Below are 18,597 nucleotides of genomic sequence, written 5' to 3'. Positions count from 1 at the left end.
TGAGTCAGGGTCTCGCTCTGTCTCCAACATCCATTCCTGCCCCAAGGATGGTTGGAGTCTGCTGCTACATCCCTTGAGACTGCTCCAGCCCCCAACGACATGTGTACCTGCATGGGCTCCAAGCCACATTGTTTGGCTTTGCTGCTTGAAACTTGATTTTATGCTATTAAAATTGAGCAACTTCCCATTTGCTGGGGAAGGAATATTGCACCAAGAGGCAGGTTCCTACCTCCAGTCTGCATGGGCCTCCAGCACTGTGCTCTGGCCACGCTGCTGCTCAGGTGATTAATGGGGCGAGATTGGAGCTCTCCTCTGGCGTCTTCTCTTCCTCCGGTGATGACCGTGACTTGCGCCCACCTGCAGCAGCAAAGGTGCCTAGGGCTGGGGTGCTGGGGGCCAAGGGTGCTCAGGATGGGGGGGTGCATAGAGTTGGGCTGGGACCAGGTGGCTGGCTCTGCCTGAGCTAGCCCTAGGTGCAGTTTTTGCCTGCTGCTGGGGTACTGCCAGGGAACTGGGCTGCCCCCCTGCTCCAAGCCAGCCCCATGCAGGGTGTCCCCAGGACGGGGCTGGGGAGCAGCTGACCTGGCCAGCGGGGTGCTGGGGCAGAGCTCTCCCCCTGGGTGCTCCCTCCCTGGGTCAGTCACTCACTGAGGGATCTCAGCAGCCTCCTGCCCAGCGTCTCCTCGGAGCTAATTGGCGACGAGCTGGTGCTGGCCTCTTTCCCCAGGGACTCTGCCTCCAGGACAGTGCCACAGCACTCACTGTCTGCAAAAGCCCAGCGTGGCTGTAGTGTCCCAAGGCACCGCAGCCCTCGCCACCCCCAGGGTCATGTGTGTGTGCGTGCCCTGGCCATGCTCACTCTGCCGCTTGCTGTTCTCCTCGTTGTCAGCCAGCTCCTCCTGGATGAAGGGGATGCCCTCCATGCGCAGGAACACCGACTCGCTGGGACTGCGCAGCCCCTCAGAGCGGCAGCCTGCAGGGACACAGGGCAGGCATGGCAGCAGGGTGGCGAGGTGCTGTGCCCTGGAGCAGGACGCAGCAGGACGCCAGCCACGACAGCGGGTCCCAGTGCCAGGGACCCCCAGGGAACACGAGCGCGTGGCAATGAGGAATTACACGCCTGCACACTTGCACCTGTGTGTGTGTGTGCAGGCACAGAACAGCATCCACAGGTGTGTGTGTGCAAACGCCCACGTGCCCCAGTCCATGTGCAACTGTGTCTCTGCGGTGGCATGCTTGTCATGCCAGTGGGTCCCCGCACGGCCCTCCCGGGGGACGTGTGGTGTTGGCTTGTGGTAGGGAAGGGATGCTGCTGGGTGACTCACACATGATGCTGTTCCTCTCATTCAGGAGAGTGGTGGGGTCCTCCTTGGGCGTCTGTGGGGTTCCCCGCGTGGTCGAGGCCTTGGTTGAATCCCTGTCGAAGACCTCCATGTCGGGGGACTGCGGCGAGCTGTCCATGCGGCTGGCCACCAACGCGTTGTGGTACTGCTGCCGGGTGACCTGGGCACACAGACATGCATGCCCAGCTCAGTGGGCACCAAGCCCCACTGGGACCTCCCGGTGACTTAATGGCACCAAACCCCTGGACAGCAGGAGTGCGGGACTCCCCAGCACCCACTGGGCACCCACCAGGCTCCCGGGGCAGAGCAGAGCGAGAGGGTGCCTGGGCAGGGGGTGGCTGGGGTGGGACAGTCCCTGCCAGCTCCGCGGTACCTTGACAAACTGCACGTCGCAGAGGATGTGCACAGAGTAGTCAGGTGTGTAGATGTTGTTGCTGCTGCTATGGAGCTGCGTGGTGCTGCCCCCGTAGTCGTTGTGCTCCCGGTTGGGGGACTCGGAGCGGTTGAGCCCGCTGCACCGCGACGGTGACCTGTTCACTGCGGGACGGGACGGCAGAGAGGCAAACACTCACTCTCATTCGTGGTGCCGCTCGGGTCCCTGGTGCCGGCGCAGGGCCAGGGTGGACCGGTCACCTCTGGCGGCTGTGCCCCACGAACACCAGGGCTGGCAGGGGCCCTACAGGGACCTGCAGTGGGGGGGGGCTTCCTCGGTGCATGCTGGCGGCAGAGGCTCTGTGCCGTGCCAGCCCCACGCAAAACAAAGGGACCGGGCAGGCAGGCATCCGACCTGGCACCGGCAGCAGAGGTTAGGGCTGCTGCCTGCCACCTGCCCATCACATTGACTGACTGACAGCTCTCCTGCTAACACAGGCCTTCTGCATGGCATTTGGCACAAATTCTCCTGGTTGCAGCTGGCAGCCCACAGGGTTTACTTAACCTGCCTCGAGGGCACGCTCCTGTCCACCCTGACTCTGACAGAACAGGAGCAGAGGCTGCCACAGCAAGCTGGCCCGTCACTCATGTTGACTGATGGCCTCTGACATACGGCATGATGGATTTTGTCTGGTCAGTGATTTATTAGGGAACAAAGGCAGCTTGTTCCTTACATGGGTGACGTCAACATCTTGCTGACTTTGCTCTGCTGCTAAAACGCCCTTCTATTACCCGGATTGCCAGAAAGCAAGCGAAGTAGAGCAGCGTGCATGCAGGGCTGCGGATAACCATTGTCAGAAGCAGCAACTGGCAAGAAAACGCAAGCACCGAGTGCAGGAAGTTACAGAACTGCGCACCAAAAGCCCGAGCTGTCCATGGCTCCTCCTTACCCGCATCCTGTTCTTCCCAGGGTTTGCATCTTACTAGGGAGGCTGCAGCAGGGACAGGGCTGCTGTCCCCCGTCTGCCACCCGTGCTCCAACTAGCGAGGGGCTGCCTGGAGTGGGGTTCCCTGGGTGCTTCTCTCTGGGTGCTGCCCGGCATGCAGGGTGGAGGGGGCTTGGTGCACCGTGCACAGGGAGCTGGAAAGAGCCTGGCACATGCAGAGGTCCCTTCCCAAAACCATGCCCGTTACCTGGAGAGCCAGCCAGGGAGTCCCCTCTGCTGAAGGCAAAGGTACGGGACACTGAGACTGGCACTGCAGAGAGAAAGGGAGGAGGAAGGAAGGAGGGGATGGGGGAAGGCGAGAGACAGAGGTGAGGGTGGGAGACAGACCAAGAGGAAGAATGAGAAAAAGAATCATGTGCCAGCAGCCCAGGGCTGGGCTCCCACCACTGCCTCCAGTATCCCTTCCCACCCCTCTTATACCCTCCTGCTTCTGCTCTGCAGAGGCACTTGCCAGCTGCAGGGACCAGGACACTGGCAGGGACACCAACTTGAATGCTGTAAATCAACAGGCTGCTCTGTGATGAGGTAAGAGGAGGTGAGGCTGGGGGGGACCAGCTCCTGCCAGGGCTGTCTGCACAGCCACACATCTTAGAGCCACGGTGAGGGCAGAAAGCATCTTCCTCCCATCAGCTGAGTGCTGGCACCCTGCTCCAGCCTGTCGCCAGCTGCTGCCAGGGGACTTTGTGGTCAGCTTGTGCCACCTGGGAGATGGGTGGAAGCTAAATTAAGTCACTGCGCTTGGCATCTGGGATGCTTCTGTGTGTGCAGGCAGGTGGCGGAGAGGGAATGTGGTCTGCAACAGCTCGCACCTCCACACAGCCCCACAGCTGCAGGCAGGGGTTGGCAGGAGCCCCTCAGCATGATGCAAAGCAAAGGCATTCATGCCCAGCTGCCTGCAGCTCCCCGCAAGGCCCTGGATCTCAACAGACTCGGGGCGATGCTGAGAAGAGTCCTCCACCGGGAGCTGCTCCATGTGGAAACCACAGGAAGCCAGGATCCCGTGTCCCGCGGTGCCTGACAGGCACACAGACAGGGCAAATCCCTGGACATTCACTTTCCACGTTTTATTGCCATGGGTTACAGCAGCAGTGACAATTTCAAGGGCAGGCATTCCCCCTCTCTGTGACTCACTGCCTGCAGGGAGCTGCCCTGTTGCCCTCCACAGCACCCCTGGGCCATGCCACAGGGGTGCAGGGCTCCACGGGGAACATGGAGAGACTGGCACACAGCGTGAGCGATGCACTTGTTAACACCTCCTCGTGCCTCATCTTTCCTCTCACTGCTGGCAGCGTCCACCTCGAAAGCAGTGGGAGATCTGAGCCCACTGGCTGCCAGTGCCCTCCTCCAGGCATGGCCACGCTTTCCCCAGCTGCCGGCCCTCCTGCTTGGGGCGGCACTGCCCTCCCTCCAGCCACTGCGCCCGCAGTGTGGCTGCAACGCTCTGGGAGCTGTCTGCTGCCTATGTGATTAGTGTTTTTAAATTGCTTCGAAGGTAAAACCTCCAGGAAATTTGCCCTGCAGCCCCCTCCTTCTGATCTCCCTGCTCCTCGCCCAGTAACTCCTGTTCCATGTCCTCCCCTGGATCGAAACCTTCTGCAAATAGAAGTCCAAGCAAAGGCACCAGCACGGAGCGCTGCCCAGAACAACTTCATCCAGCTGGGAGCAAAGGACGGGTTGATAACCACTAGCACTCTGTCGTGGTTTAACCCCAGCCAGCTCCCTGCTCTCACTGCCCGACCCACCACGGGGCTGGCTGTACCGGGTCTCTGCCGCTGCACCCCTGCCCCGGCCGCCAATGCCAAAGATCGCCTGGCGATAAAAAGGTTGCATAACAATGGTTAATTAATAACAAATTGTTAAATGCTGAAGGGTTAACGTCTGAATTCTCTGCTGCAACACACTACTTGCACTCATTTCTGCTGGGCTTTGCTTCAAGGAGGAAGGAGGCCACCAGCCCAACAAGGGAGATGCCCCGCGACCTCTGCCTCCCACCCGGCCTCCTTGCTGGCCAGGGGTGCAGCACCGCACACGTCCTGCGTCCTGTGGCAGGCAGGGTGGCAGAAAACATCTTGTGACACAGCATCACACGCAAGCACGGAGAGCAAAGGAGCCCTGAGCAGCAGCATCCCGGCAGGCAGCACTGTGGACACGCGTGGCCGCACCGACACGGCTCCCACCGTGGCTCGTGCCCTGCCTGTCCCGTGGCCCACAGGCAGTACTCACTGCCTGAGCCCCAGCAGGGCCCTGGGGATGGTCACCGAGGGCACGGGGGCATCAGGCCATGCAGCAACGTCCCAGGGGAAACAGGACACTATTTATTCCCTCTCTCCAAACCAAGCACAAGGGAGCAGGAATGCACACTGCAGGGTTAATCCAGCAGCCTACGAGCCAGCCTTTCGAATGGAAGAAAAGCAGGCAGCAAGAAATAGGTGAGCCTTAGAGCTGCACGCAGACTGGAACGCATGGGAGTGACAGTCACCTGCCCCAAGGGACTCTCCCTCTTCTCTCCGTGACAACTCTCCCTACACCTCCCTAAAGGTTGAACTTAGCGGGTTCTTGTTTTGATTAGGCACCCAGCGCATCCTCGGCTTACCATCAGCACTGCAACATCTGGGGCTTGGGATGACGGATGTGCCGGACTGGGGGTGGGCAGCACCTCTGCCTGCTCCCAAGCCACCAGGCACTACATGTTTGCAGGGGTGATCAGCAAAGAAGGCGGGGGGGGCTCACAGTCTCCCCTGATCAGAGCTCCCTCTTAACTCTTGCAAGCAGGGGATCTGCTCATTAACCCATCAGCTCTACAGGCAGGGAATTTATCGGGACCGGGACATCTACTTCTAACTCAGCTAATTTCCACCACCACCATGTGCGAACAGCTCATAAGTAAATTGACCCATCTCTGCAATTCCCGAGCAGCCCCTGTTCCCCCGGCGTGGGACCCGTGTTCAGCCTGTGCTCCAAGCCTCGCGAACAGGAACGGGTCCAGAGATGTTACGCTGAGACCTAGATGCACCGTGCCAGAAGTCACAGGGCTTACTGCTCCCATCTGCGTGGGCATGCTGCCGCCTGTGGGCAGTGCCCCTTGCAGTGCCCCTTGCAGTGCCAGCCGTGCTGGGATCCACCCACAGGGATCCAGCACATGGCTGAAACCTCAAAGGGACTTCAAAGGGACCTCAAAGGGAACTCCAAGTCCCTCTGCGGGGACTCTGCTGCATTGGTCCCTCAGCATGTTGTTTCTCCACCGAGGTTTTTAAAGGGGGTGATCTGAGCGCGGAGTCTGAGCTGCTCTGTGCGGGATGCAAACCCATCCCTCCTCCAGCCGGCCAGTGCCACAGAAGAGAGATTTTAGAGCCCCAGCCTGTCCCAAAATACTTACACAGGAAAGAGGATCCAGCCAGGCTGCCCACTTTCCGCACGTCGTTATCTGTAATGACAGTTGGAGGTGTAGGAATCACAGAGGAAGGGCTTCCACCTGCCCCGCGCCCCATAGCAGGGCCACCCCACCCCACGGCCAGCCCCTTCTCCTAGCCACCAGCTGGCTTAGCCCTGTGGAGGCTGCAGAAGCGAAGGCAGGGCCAGAGGGAGCCCGCAGAGCCTTTACCTGAGGAGATGACAGCCATGATGGCAGGGACACCGTAGTAGGTGAATGCCCCATTCTCAAACCGCAGCCCTTCCTTGCCAACCTCCACCTCCACTTTCCCCTGGAAGGAAAAGGAAAACCCACTCAGACAGGCACCCTGTGCTCCTGGCCACCGACCCACCCAGGGCTGCAGGGACCCCTGCCGCCCCGTATGAGAAGACGGGCATCTCTGCTGGCAGAAGTAGCCCAGAGCAAGGTGGCAAGGAGAGACAGGCCACCCTCTGCTTGCCACTGCCCCAGGCACCTGCAGGATGAGGATGAAGTAGTCAACGGGGCGGTTGCGCTGGTAGAGGTAATGCTCCGCCGCCTTCTTGTTCTTTCGGTCGTACTTGAGCTCCTGGATGACATTGGGGTGTTTCAGGAGCCGCAGCAGGATCTTCTCGGAGAGGTAGGGGGACTTGAAAGGCTCTACTTCTAGAGGGGAGGCAACACACAGTCACTCAGTGGGGTCAAGGCTGCCGGGAACCCCTCATCTTGAGCTGCACAGCCTCAGCCTCACCACCCCACTGCACTGAGGGGACCCAAACACAGACCCATGATGGTGGAGCAGCAGGATGCCCAGGGTGGGGGGGGGTCCAGGCAGGTGGGAACTGCTCGCTGATGGGGGAAGACCAACCCAGGAACAGCTCAGGGATGTCCTGCAAGGCTGGTGCTGCTGCAGGGAGATGCAGGGCTTGCACAAGGGCAAGGGTACCTGTTGCCATGAACCGATGCGTAGCCAGGAGGAGCTGTGGGGAGATCTTCACCTTCATCTCGCTGTCTGAGAGCCTGAAGATGGAGAAGTCCTGGGGCTTGCGTCCCCGGTGGGGCACCCGCTCCTTCTTCCGATTGTCTGCTGCAGGGCAGAGAGCAGAGCGGTCGCCTGCCTGCAGCAGCCACAAAGCCACTGCAGCTGCAGAGCCCCATACCACATGCACATGTATATAGAGGCATGTCTTGCTGCACCCTACGGCAGGGCTGCTGTGGAGCAGCAGCCAGTTCAGCAAGGTGCACAAAAAGTGCCATGCATGACAGCCTTGGGGTGGAGGGAGGGAGCAGGATGGTGGAACACGCTTCCTTCTCAGGAGCACATCCTGGGTTGCCCTGGCTAGATGCATCACCTGAGCTGGAAAGGAGCTTGGGAACCACCCATGGGCACTTCATGGCCAACACATGCGTCCCTGGGTCAGACCCTGCCCCACCACCGGCTGCTGATGCTGGTGCTTCTCTTATCTGGAGCATTCAAGACTCCCTGACATCTGACCAGCATCTCTCCATCACTCTTGTTTTTCCCACCATGACTTTGAATTGCTCTGGGGAAGGACCACGATTTGTTCTGGCCTGTTTCCTACCCACATGTCTGTCTGTCTGTGCGGGCTCCCACCCTGGCTCCTGCAACCGCAGTAGCTGCTCTGGGACACTAACTGTACAGATCCGTCTCATCCAGGATCTCGGACTTGATGATCTCCTCAATGACATCCTCCAGGGTGACAATGCCCATCACCTCGTAGAACGGGTCTCCTTCCCCTTCATTGTTCACCCGCTGCACGATGGCCAGGTGGGACTTTCCTGCGAGGGGAGAGCAGAGCGGCAGTGAGACCCCCACCCCAGAAGAGAGGGGTCCCCCAGCACGGCGGGCGGGCAGGCGGACAGGGCTCGGTGGTAGGCACAGATCACAGCCAAACCTCAGAAGCAGCCACTATCGCCCAAACCCACCCCAACCGCACTAACCCAAGGAGAAGGGCTGGACACACAGCCCAGTCTAACAGGGCTGCTACTCCCCAGGCTGATTTCTAGGTGTCATGGGACTCTGCCTGGCTCTTTTTTGGGGCCGCTTGCTTTCTTTACCCAGGCAATCTGCTGCGAGTCAGTCTGTTTAGCTCTTTGACAGCCTCCTGTGCAGGAATGAAGTGTACGTTATACCAGCTGCTTCTTGCTTACCCTCAGCTTCACTGGCATGACAAAACTCTTAACAGAGCAATGAGACAGTGTCCTCCAACACAGAAATGTGAGCATGTCCTTGGGCTTTACTGGCTTCCCTCATCCTCCTGGTGTTTTCTCATTCTGTTGTTAATTATCTTTCCTATCAAACTGCCAGGAACAGCTCCCCCACATCTTTCTATCCATCACTGTCTGGACTGATCCTAAAGCTTTTCTTAAAATACAGGCAAAGCCTCCAGCTCCTTGGAACGGCAGCTGGTTTTAATGCAGAAATGCGTATGTTTGTTTGCAGCTTTCAGCCCAGCTCCTGCAGAACTCTTGGGTGAACCATCTGGATGCAGAGGCTGAATGCTTTTCAAGCCATCAGCTTGCACCTGAACGTCTTCTCCAACCCCTGCCCCTGACAGCCCCTCCTCTCCGTTACCTTAAACAAGCAGACCGGGACCAGGACCTTTAGCTGCAATGATAGTGACTCCTGCTTGGAAGTCGCAGTGTTTCTCAATCACAGTTTCAGTTTCCTCACTTGCCCCAGTAAGCTGGCAGCTCTGCTGACACATTCTCAGGCTTCTTGCTTTTGGCATACTTGAAACATCGCTATTTGTTTTTGCACGTCCAGCTCTCTGTAAGCTGTTTTGACTTCTTCAACTTCTCCCTTCCTTTACTGTCTGCTCTGATTTATGCTCCTGCTCAGCAGCTTGACCAGAACCCAACTTCCAAGCCACAAACAACTTCTGGGTTTCTAGCTCCAATGTATTCTTGGATCTGCCAATGAACAGCACTGGCTTTCTTACTGCCCCTGTGGCTCCTACGCTGCTCAGCAGTGCACACAGGTTCTGAACCTCTAGTTTTACTTAAAATGTTAAAAATGTCCTTCATCAGTCCCACAGCCAACAATTTCGCCTCCCTCTGTTTGCTCTGCATCCCTGGGGTCTCCTGTTGCAATGCCTACACAAACCCAACTGTACCGTGGGCACTGCAGGGACCTCCAGAAACCTAAGACACCTTATTTTCCCCACAGGCCCAGAGCTGAAGTCCTTGAACAGCAACAGTCACCCAAAAGGGGGGCAGGTCCCTTCTGCTATGCAGCTGCTTCTGCATCTGCTTCTCCCATAAACCCTCCCTGACAAACTCGCCTGCTGCTCTGGGTGAGGGGATGGGAACAGTGTTTATGTATAAAGATGCAATAGGGGTGGGCTCCTGCCTGCTGCACAGCTCCCTCCTCACCCGCTGGTGCCTTCTGGCTCATCCCCACAAAGGGACAGGGATGAACGCATCCAGGGCAGCCCAGCAATCCCATCAAACACATCTTGCTGGGGACCACGCGACCTTCAAATAACCCTGCCCTGGATCTGAGATGAGCAAATGATATTTCTCAGCCGAAGATCAGTACTATATATTTCTCACAGCAAAGCTTGGGCATTTTCCACAGTATAAATTCCCTCCTCCTCATACCAAGCTTTTATTGCAAGATTTCAGAGAGCAGCTCGCTGCCTCCCACGCCTACGGAATTAGAACATAACATCGCAGCAAGTAGCACTGAGATGCACTTTAAAAAAACCAAATCAATAGCCTCGGGGCATTGAAAATTCAGCATGTTCTTTGGACCGGGCTATTTCACTCCTTTTCGTACATGGGTTTGTGCATCTTGTCTGTTCAGTGGGTAATAAAGCAACATGACTTGAGACTTAAAAAGAGAAAAGCAGCAGAGTTGGCCGCAAGACAGCAGCAACAGCTACGTTTCATCTTAGCAAAGTCCAACTTTTGAAAATGTCTCCTTTGCCAAACCCCGCTCCCAAACACTGGGGCCATCTGGTCTCCTACAAGTCCTCGGGTGAGCGAGGAGAGGGGGGAAGTTATTTCTTTTGGCCGAAAGCTTGTTGTTAATGACATTTACATGCAACCCAAAACCACCGAGCCCTTACAAAAAGCTTAGGTGCTACTTAAAGGCAGTCAGTGAGTAATGGAGGCAATTCTTTTTTGGCCAAACACCTACATCAACACTGTAATTTACTCTAGAGCAGCCTCAGAGAAATGTGATTCCAGCTCCATGTTCACGTAGCGACAAATGAGATTATTTAGAAATAACCCAGCACTGTTAGTCTGGGAGGAGACCCACAGTTTCACTACACTGGGGGCAGAGCCAGGAGGGCTGTTAGAGTGCTCAAGAGTTCTTTATTTTCACAGAAAATAAACACTTGTAGCCACACCATAAACCCCCAGGTTTAGGTTTCCAGGCTAACATCCACATTAGAGATAGAGCAGGTACCCAGCAATGGAAAATTGTTGCAATTCATGTGGTTGCTCCTGGCCCACACCAACTGAGCCGATCCTAGCCCCTGCCTGGCCAGCTGATCACAAAACACCCCAAAACCCACTCCCATCCCTTGCAGAGCTGGGTGCAAATGACTGCTGCTCCAGCTGGCCCCCACTGGGAAAGGGCTGACTTGCCCGGATTTCCCACCTGAGGGACAGGAGATCGTTTGCTAAGTCCTGCCCCCCAACCTGAGTCTCCTCCCATCACTTTTTTAACAGACCCTATAAATTTGACAGTGGGGAGGGAGGGTTTGTAGATGTCCTGCCTGTATGGTCATGGCTTGTTCCCTCATGGATTGGGGATGCTGCCATGCTTGCCCAGAGTAAAAGCAGTGGCATTTGGAGCAGGTATGAGGGCAGAAGCTGGGCTATTTTATGAGGTGGAAGCAATGTCCAAGGGAGGGTGGCACAAGGACAGACCCAAGGATATCGGGGTGGGACGGGAGGGTGTCATGTTCTCTTCTTGAGCTGTTACACTGCAGGTCTGCCTCAGTGGGAGTACAATAGAGAGAGATAGATCATTTAAACAAAACCCCAAACTTGATCTAAACCAGCTTTAAGATCTGTGAAACTGATTCAAAAATCTGAGCTATTGTAACCATTGCTTGATAGCTCAAACGAAATGAATTATAAGGGTGAGCTGCTTCCCCACTAGCAAGCTGTCACATGTGAATTTTACAGAGCTATCACTGATGCAGGAAAGCACAGTGAAACACTGGAGAATCAAAGCCTTGGTTTGGCAAATGCTAGAACAAATGGGCAATTAACTTCACTTTTGTGAATAGCTCCACTGGCCTCCGCAGGACTGCTCTCGCTCAGGAAGTCTATAGGTGATTAAGTGTCTGCTCAGCATGGGATACAACTGTACTAAATTCTTTATGAGCTACATGAAATCTGCTCTTTTCAAACAACAGCTTCAGTAGAAAGTTAATGCCTCAAAATGCTAAATTACAGAGCTAATATAAACAGCCAAAAGCTTCCGGATGGAGCAAGCATCTGAACAGATATCTAAAGCTTTTATGCCCATTTTTAGGAGTCTTGTTTTTCATAGGTACCTAAATGACCTTGGGCTCATAGATCCACCTCAAAGCGTCCTCCCTGATGGGAGAACAGGGTCTGAACACATGGAAATGCCTTTACTTGTGGGAAAGAAACTGCTGTTGGCTGCAAATATAGCCCAGACTACTTCCTTATCATTTTTTTATGTAGGTGCTCTGCCAGAGGAATGTTAAAGATGCTTTAGCCTTGTCTCTCATTCCACAGGATGAGCATTCTGAGCATGAAATTTATTTTCATGAATTTTATGGCAAGACCTAAAGCTGTTACTAGGAGATCAAAGGTACAGGCACAAGCCATGAACCATTTACAGCTACAAAATGGAAGGCAAAAAAAAAGAGTAATTGGTAAATAAGGTTGATTTGTGAAACAACCATGAGGTAACTGAAATCTATTTTCTGTGTGCTTTTCATCAGAGCTCTTCTCTGGGCCAGGGGCTGCCAGCATCTCTGTGTCCTCTTGCAGTCCTGCATCTGAAGTAAGTGGGGACCCTGATTTGAACTTCTTGACCTGGAAACGTGTGTGAGTGTGCTCTTGTGTTACCACACCTCAGCATCAAGGGTGAAACCACATGCCTGAGGAATTGCACCTGGAGGCAAAGCACGTCTACACCTAAACAGGGGGGAAATAACCAGGAGGGCTGTGGGGCACCCAGCTCTATGGGGAATCAGAGCTATGTGAAGGGAAAACTGTAAACCCTAATCTAAACCAGACCTTCCCCAGACATGAGAACTTCATCTGCTTACATCTGTCTCTAGTAGAATACAAAAGCTTTTCTCATACTCTGCTTTGGTGCTTTTCCTAAACCTAAGGAAAACTGGGAAAAAGATGGAATATTTGGAATAGCTGATGTATTACCATTGACAAAACAGATCAGGAGGGTAAGGGGGATATTAGAGGGGACACGGAGTCTCATCTTCCAACTGCTGTACAACAGGGTTCTGACCTCCTGGGTATGACCCTGCCTGCCCACAAATGGTGGGCTCCCTTGCATGTTACTTGGAGCCTAAGGAAGCCTCCAAGGATGCTGAGGCTTTCTGAAGCTAAAAAACTTCTAAAGAGCTGATGCAAAACTGTTTTCATTGGTGTCTGTAGCATAGGCCACTTTATGTTTTCCCACAGCTCAGTCTGAAGGTGCCTTTGACAGCTCCCAAAAGGGAGATGGCTGGCTGGGTGCCCTCTCCCCCAAAGACACAGCTCCCCTCTTGCTTTGCTGAACACCCTCCCGGAGCAGGCCTGTTCCTGGCCTTGCTGGGGCAGGGTAAAGCAGCCCAGGATCCACACAGTAAGATTTAGCACTGTTTGCAGGGGGGGAAGCAAAGTAATGTTTCAGGCAGAGTTGCAGCACGAGTCACTGAAGCCATCTTTGTGAGGTGTATCAGCACCTCACCCACTCTCAGCCTGGCAATCGCCCATCGGGGAGGTGTACGGGATAGTTCCTGAATAACAACGAGCTCCTTAACCCATACAACTGGCTAGGGAGGTCATTCCTTCAGCCCACCAAGTGCCCAAGATAGCGGCTATCACGCTTGCACAAATCTCTTGAAGGCCGATTTAAATTTCAAGCTGTGCTTCGTGCTTTTGTGCTTGCAATGACTGCAGGCTCAGAAGAAGGACCATAAGAAAAGCAGCTGAAATGGTACTGGCCCCAGTTCCTGGCAAGTGTGAGCACCTTCTCCAGCTACATTCAATTTGTACAAGTCTAATAGAGGCCATAGAGTATTTTGAAAAGCAAAGACAGACCCTAGGGCAGAGCTGTCCTCTGCAGGACAGGCTGTTTTCCCTGCTAAGCCAGGAAGTTTGTTTTTGGAGAATTTACTTTTAGTAACTCCTAAAAGATGCCAAACCACAGAAGGCTAATTTGAGCTGCACGTCAGCCTCTGCCCTGCTGCAGGAAAATGAACATAAGAGAAAATTTCTACTGTTCCTCTCACAGAGGAAAATTACTTGCTAAAAGGTGCCACTGCTATATATAGACTCCCCCAGGAAATTAGTCAACAAAATCTATAAATTCAGGAATGGGATAAGACTACAACTTTCCAAAGGCACTACAGAAGAAGGAGGTGGACCTCACAGAAGAGTTCCCCATGAGGAGTTAGATCACAGGACTGGAGCCGCAACACGCATTGCTTCGGTTATTTTGTAGGGATGGAGGAGAAACAGACTGCATCACCCACAGCGTTTCACGCTGAATGAATGCATAAACCTTTCCTCCTAGCTCCATGTTCCCAAGGTGAAGTTTATCTTACTGGGACCTCATCTGCCCCTCTACATTGCTTTAGCTTGCTAAATATGGTGCAGTTATTTCTCTGGTGTATTAGGTATTTCCTCCTGGGAGCCTAGAATAAAGGTGGGTAGTCTGAGATGTACCAGTACCAATTGCCAAGAAATTGTCTCCAAATTTTTTCACTCCAGTAGTTTCAGCTCCTTTCAGGCTGCAGGTGGCAAAGTTACTGTGCTGGTACGTATTTTCTTATTTCTAGAGAAGAGGGGACACATTTTCTGTAGTGTCTTCCACTTAGCACTTCTATGTAGATGCTGCACAACTATGCATGCCTTCTATAATGACCCCGTCTAGCTTGCCTGAAAAGATGGCAAATTGGGTGTCCAGATCTCGCTATAGTGCATTCTGCTGAGTTTTGATGAGAAGATAAAGTCAAAACCATCTTCTAGCACAAGTATTTCCTTCTTTCAGCTGGACCTGTCTCATGCTGCTGTAATGTTGGTTTTCAATAGTTTTTGCAGCTGCCCTCCTCTTTCGGGCTGTGGGTTGAAGTCCAAGCTATCCCATTGCAGGCTACCCCCCCCCCCCCCCCCCCCCTGCCGCTTTTTTCCCCCTTCTTTGGGTTTTCCCCGGTTCCCATTAGTGCCCCCAATTTAACCACCTTTCTCCAGGAATTAGTGGCAAAAGAGACATCAAACAATGCCAGCAGCAGTAGGCTTGTGAAGGGGCAGATGTGAAGGGTTTGACCAGTTCTGCTGTGATGGGACAGGGGCCAGGTTTTGTCAACCACGAGCTCACAGCTGCTCTTGGGCCCTGTAACCACACCAGGCCATTAGTTCTCTAGGTGCTACTGAAGTGCATGCTACTATTTTCATATAATTTAAATGTTTTGGCAAGCTGATGCTACAGAAGTGCCCTTTCCCAGGTTTGTGGAGGGTAATCCCACCTACACAGGGTCCTGCTCGGGGAGAGGGGATTTGCAACTCATCTATGCATTAAACTCAAGGCAAATGTCAATGGGCCTTAATGGAACTGAGCTCACACAAGGATAGGCGTGAGCGTACCTAGAAACCAATGAAGGAAAACTTCCCTTCAAACCCTGCTATAAAAGATCAGAGAGGAAAAAAGCTGATCATCTTCCTATCTAGGATAGTACAATGAGAGAAAAGAAATGCATCAGATAAACAAGGATAATAGTGTGGTATCAGTGAGTAGGAGAAGAGACAGAAAAGAGAAAGTGCTGCCGGAGGTGTGAGCAAGAGTCCCAAAGTGCTGTATTTAATCATTCCTTGACATCTTCAGTAAGAAGGAACAAATGTTTGTGTACTGTGGCAAGGAGCTCTGGCAGTGAAATTGTGTTACTTATACATTATGCAAAAAAAATGACATTATGGGTATAATGAATGTGACAGAACATTAATCATTAGTGAAACAGATCAGAAGTATACATTGCTATCCAGGAAAGAAAGATATAAAATTTAATGAGTATTTTGTATAAACACTATAATAACAAAAATAAATAAAGGATACAAAAACTGTTGGAGTTAATCACGGGAGAAGGAAAAGAAAGCTGGCAAGGTTTCTCTAGAGGTTTGTCAGGGACCTAAGGACCTGGAGGTGGTTATCAATGCCCATCCTTACCGGAGACTTGAACTTCCTAGAAAGAGACCAGGCCTTATCAGTGGGAGCATTTGCTGTCCTGCAGGCACTTTGGATGCGCAAAGTGATGAATGCCTTCGTTAAGCACTCGCTGAGCCAACAAGCAATCAGCCTACTCTCTAATTAGTAGAGGTGTCACAGAAGACCCGGCCACGGAGAGCAACCTTGATTGGATCAAACAAGATACTCCACCATAATTCAAACAGACACAGCAAAGGAGACAGTGATGAAGATTCTTAATTACAAATGGGAAATCTTTATTTTAGAAATTAAATAGTCAAGTGAACGTGGCTGAAACAGCAGTGGACGGGACTGAAGGCAGCTGGGAGCGAACGTCTGTCGCAGTGTGGGAGCTGGCAGGGTAATCTGTATTTAGAACTAGGAAAAGAAAGTTTAGGAGGGGTTCAGGGCTTGGCTGGGGGGGTGGCTATCTACAGACACAGGATGCTGGGGGTGACCAAATGCCTACACATAGGGGAAAGATGAATTAGAAGAGAACAGCAACACCTGAGGAGAAGAACATTTGGGGGAAGAGCTGGAATTGCTAAACACCATGCTGAGTTAGATACTAAGACCAAAAGCAAGTCTTTTCAGCCACATAATTGAGAAAACAGAAGGAGAAATGAGATGGGAACAGAAATAAGTTTTAGGAAGAGCTCTATGTAGGGGCTGTAGCAAAACGCCCCAGAAGGCCATGATGGCAACCAGATGTAAGGGAGGAAGAGCCTGAAGCGAAAGGCCAAGAGTTTAATGGAGCAAAGCTGAAGAAGGACGGATAATCTTCATGTGAGATGAGGACTAGCATGTGAAAGTGTAGGGCAGGTAGCAAAGCTTGTTAACGCACCTGTCAGCTCAGGGAACACCACACACAAAACACCCCTGTTTAAGCAGGGCAGAGAGGACAGCAAAGGGCAGTGAGCTAAGCAACCACAAGTCCATTTCTATAGGTTTATTGATCCATAGGGTACCAGGCTGTAGAGCAAATTGGGAGGGGGAAGTAGTTGAATGCATCAAAGTAAATCAGATAAAGGGCAGGGGAGGCTGACCAAGGGGGACTGTGCCAAAGTCATCTGACATCTTCGGTAAAACCAAACTCCCTAGACAAGGAAGAGGTAGCAGGGACCTCGGGTGAACCTTCAGTAATGTAGTATCATGCGGGAAGCCAGAGTTAAGAAGGAACTGTGAAGCGCATAAGGAATTAGGAAGAGGAGAGGGAACTGGTTATGTTAGAAGAGGCATGGGGTTGGGGGGAAATACTGCAGCTCATCAAGGTTGAACCCAGAGAGCAATCTTAATGCTTTTGCTAACAGTCTCGGTATAAAACCCAGGAATTGGCTGATTTGCACCGTTTTGAGTCTCCAGTTGTCCTGAGGGGCAGAGAGGGTTGGTGGTGTGTCAGACAGAATGCTCCCTGTGATCCCAGGAGGTGGTGGGGACACAGTTGTGCATCTCCAGAGAGGATGCTGACCTGCATGTATCTGACGATCCCCGTGCTGGCGCACAAGAAACGTCCTCCCTCCCCTCCTCCCGACTCTAAAAACGAGCACGGAGGTGACTCACAGAGAGGCTTTCTCTGTATCTGGGATGGACCAGGTTGGCCTCTCTCACATGATCAGCTCTGCTTGCAGCAGAGCGGCGCCGGGCAGCCCGGGGAGCTGAGTGCTGTCCTCCCGCATTACATAATGCAGGATGTCACCGCTGCAGCCATTTCTTAAAGACTCACTCACCACGGTACGACCTACCAAGTAACATGCAGCAAAACACAATTTCCAGCGAGGGGGAGAAAAAACCACATGCTGTGTGTATTCTCGAGGTATGGTTAATGAAATACAGCTCTCAGCATCTCTGGGGCTGCTGGCAGCTGCTGCATTATGAGTACTGTCACAGCTGCAGAAAAAGTACAGCTCTTTGTAAGGGTTTAGGCTTTTGTTCTTCCTTTAAATCGCTTGCACAGAAACACTTTCTAGACCTGCTTCTCACTACTAAGCTGAAAACACAAAAGCCGAGTAACAAGACGGGATCTCCTGCCATAAACTCCTCCGCGCAGAACAGAGCGGCGAATGCTGCCTTGCCTGGGCAGGGGTGCGAGGCAGGCACCGTGCCCACGCTGCCAGGCCCCCGCAGAGACACCGGCCCTGCGGGACGGGCTCACCCGCTGAGCCAGCAACCTCTGAGGCTGAAGGCCCTTACAGTCTCCATAACATCACAGGCACGACCGGCATTGCAGGCCCTCGATCCACCCGGGGGCTGTTCCAGCACGTGACGCCAGGGTCACCGCCACACCAGCACATGCAGGGCCCAGCTCCCCCCAGCATCCCCGGTACCTGCTGGGTCCTGCCAGGAGGCCACGCGGGGTGGGCCGTGGGGGCTGCTGACCTGGGACTCATTGGGGGTGCAGAGGGGCGCAGGGGGAGCCCGGGGGGTGGCGGCCCGGCGGCCTCACCCTTCTTGAACTCCTCAAGCAGCGTGTCGAGGCGCGTGTCGTTGAAGACGCAGTGGAGCGGGCGGCGGTAGAAGCGGGTGACAGTCTGCAGGGGGGTGCAGTCATCGGGGTCGACGAAGGCCAGGTCCTTGACGAAGAGCAGGTCGACGATGTTGTCGCGCCGGTCGCCCTCGTAGACGGGGATGCGGGTGTAGCCGGAGCGGAGGATCTCGGAGACGGTGGCGAAGTCCAGCACGGCATCGGCGCGGAGCATGAAGCAGTCGGCCAGCGGCGTCAGCACGTCCTCCACCACCTTGGTGCGCAGCTCCAGCGCGCCCTGCACCATGGCCAACTCCTCCCGCACCAGGTCGCCGTGGGGGCCGGCGGCGCGCAGCGTCTCCAGCAGCCGCTCCCGCGTGGAGAAGACGCTGAGCTCCTGCCGCAGCGCCCAGTCCAGCAGCCGGCTGAGCGGGTAGCAGAGGGGGAAGGCGGCCAGCATCAGCAGCCGGGTGAGGCACAGGGTGCGGGAGGCGATGGCCAGCCCGTGCCGCGAGCAGACCGAGTAGGGCAGCACCTCGCCGCCCAGGAAGACGGCGGCGGCGCACAGCAGCACCGGCAGCCAGGGCGCTCCCCGCGGCCCG

General features: G+C 54.0%; 1 protein-coding gene across 1 annotated transcript in view; it reads right to left on the bottom strand.

Moving 5' to 3' along the window:
• Positions 1 to 277: 277 nt before the first annotated feature.
• The window catches only part of CNNM1 (cyclin and CBS domain divalent metal cation transport mediator 1), a 28,787-nt gene continuing 10,467 nt past the window's right edge, over positions 278 to 18,597 (bottom strand). The window contains exons 3-13 of the mRNA XM_010565013.1: positions 17,978 to 18,583; positions 7,767 to 7,910; positions 7,057 to 7,197; positions 6,607 to 6,776; positions 6,324 to 6,423; positions 6,099 to 6,146; positions 1,717 to 1,880; positions 1,326 to 1,503; positions 856 to 973; positions 649 to 761; positions 278 to 357 (exon numbers count right to left, since the gene is read on the bottom strand). Of these exons, the coding sequence (XP_010563315.1) occupies positions 278 to 357; positions 649 to 761; positions 856 to 973; positions 1,326 to 1,503; positions 1,717 to 1,880; positions 6,099 to 6,146; positions 6,324 to 6,423; positions 6,607 to 6,776; positions 7,057 to 7,197; positions 7,767 to 7,910; positions 17,978 to 18,583 (1,862 nt within the window). The remainder of the gene's footprint in view (positions 358 to 648; positions 762 to 855; positions 974 to 1,325; positions 1,504 to 1,716; positions 1,881 to 6,098; positions 6,147 to 6,323; positions 6,424 to 6,606; positions 6,777 to 7,056; positions 7,198 to 7,766; positions 7,911 to 17,977; positions 18,584 to 18,597) is intronic.

This window comes from Haliaeetus leucocephalus, unplaced genomic scaffold (assembly GCF_000737465.1).
Source record: "Haliaeetus leucocephalus isolate CR32 unplaced genomic scaffold, Haliaeetus_leucocephalus-4.0 Scaffold184, whole genome shotgun sequence".
NCBI lineage: Eukaryota > Metazoa > Chordata > Aves > Accipitriformes > Accipitridae > Haliaeetus > Haliaeetus leucocephalus.
This window is presented reverse-complemented; position numbering and strand designations above follow the sequence as displayed.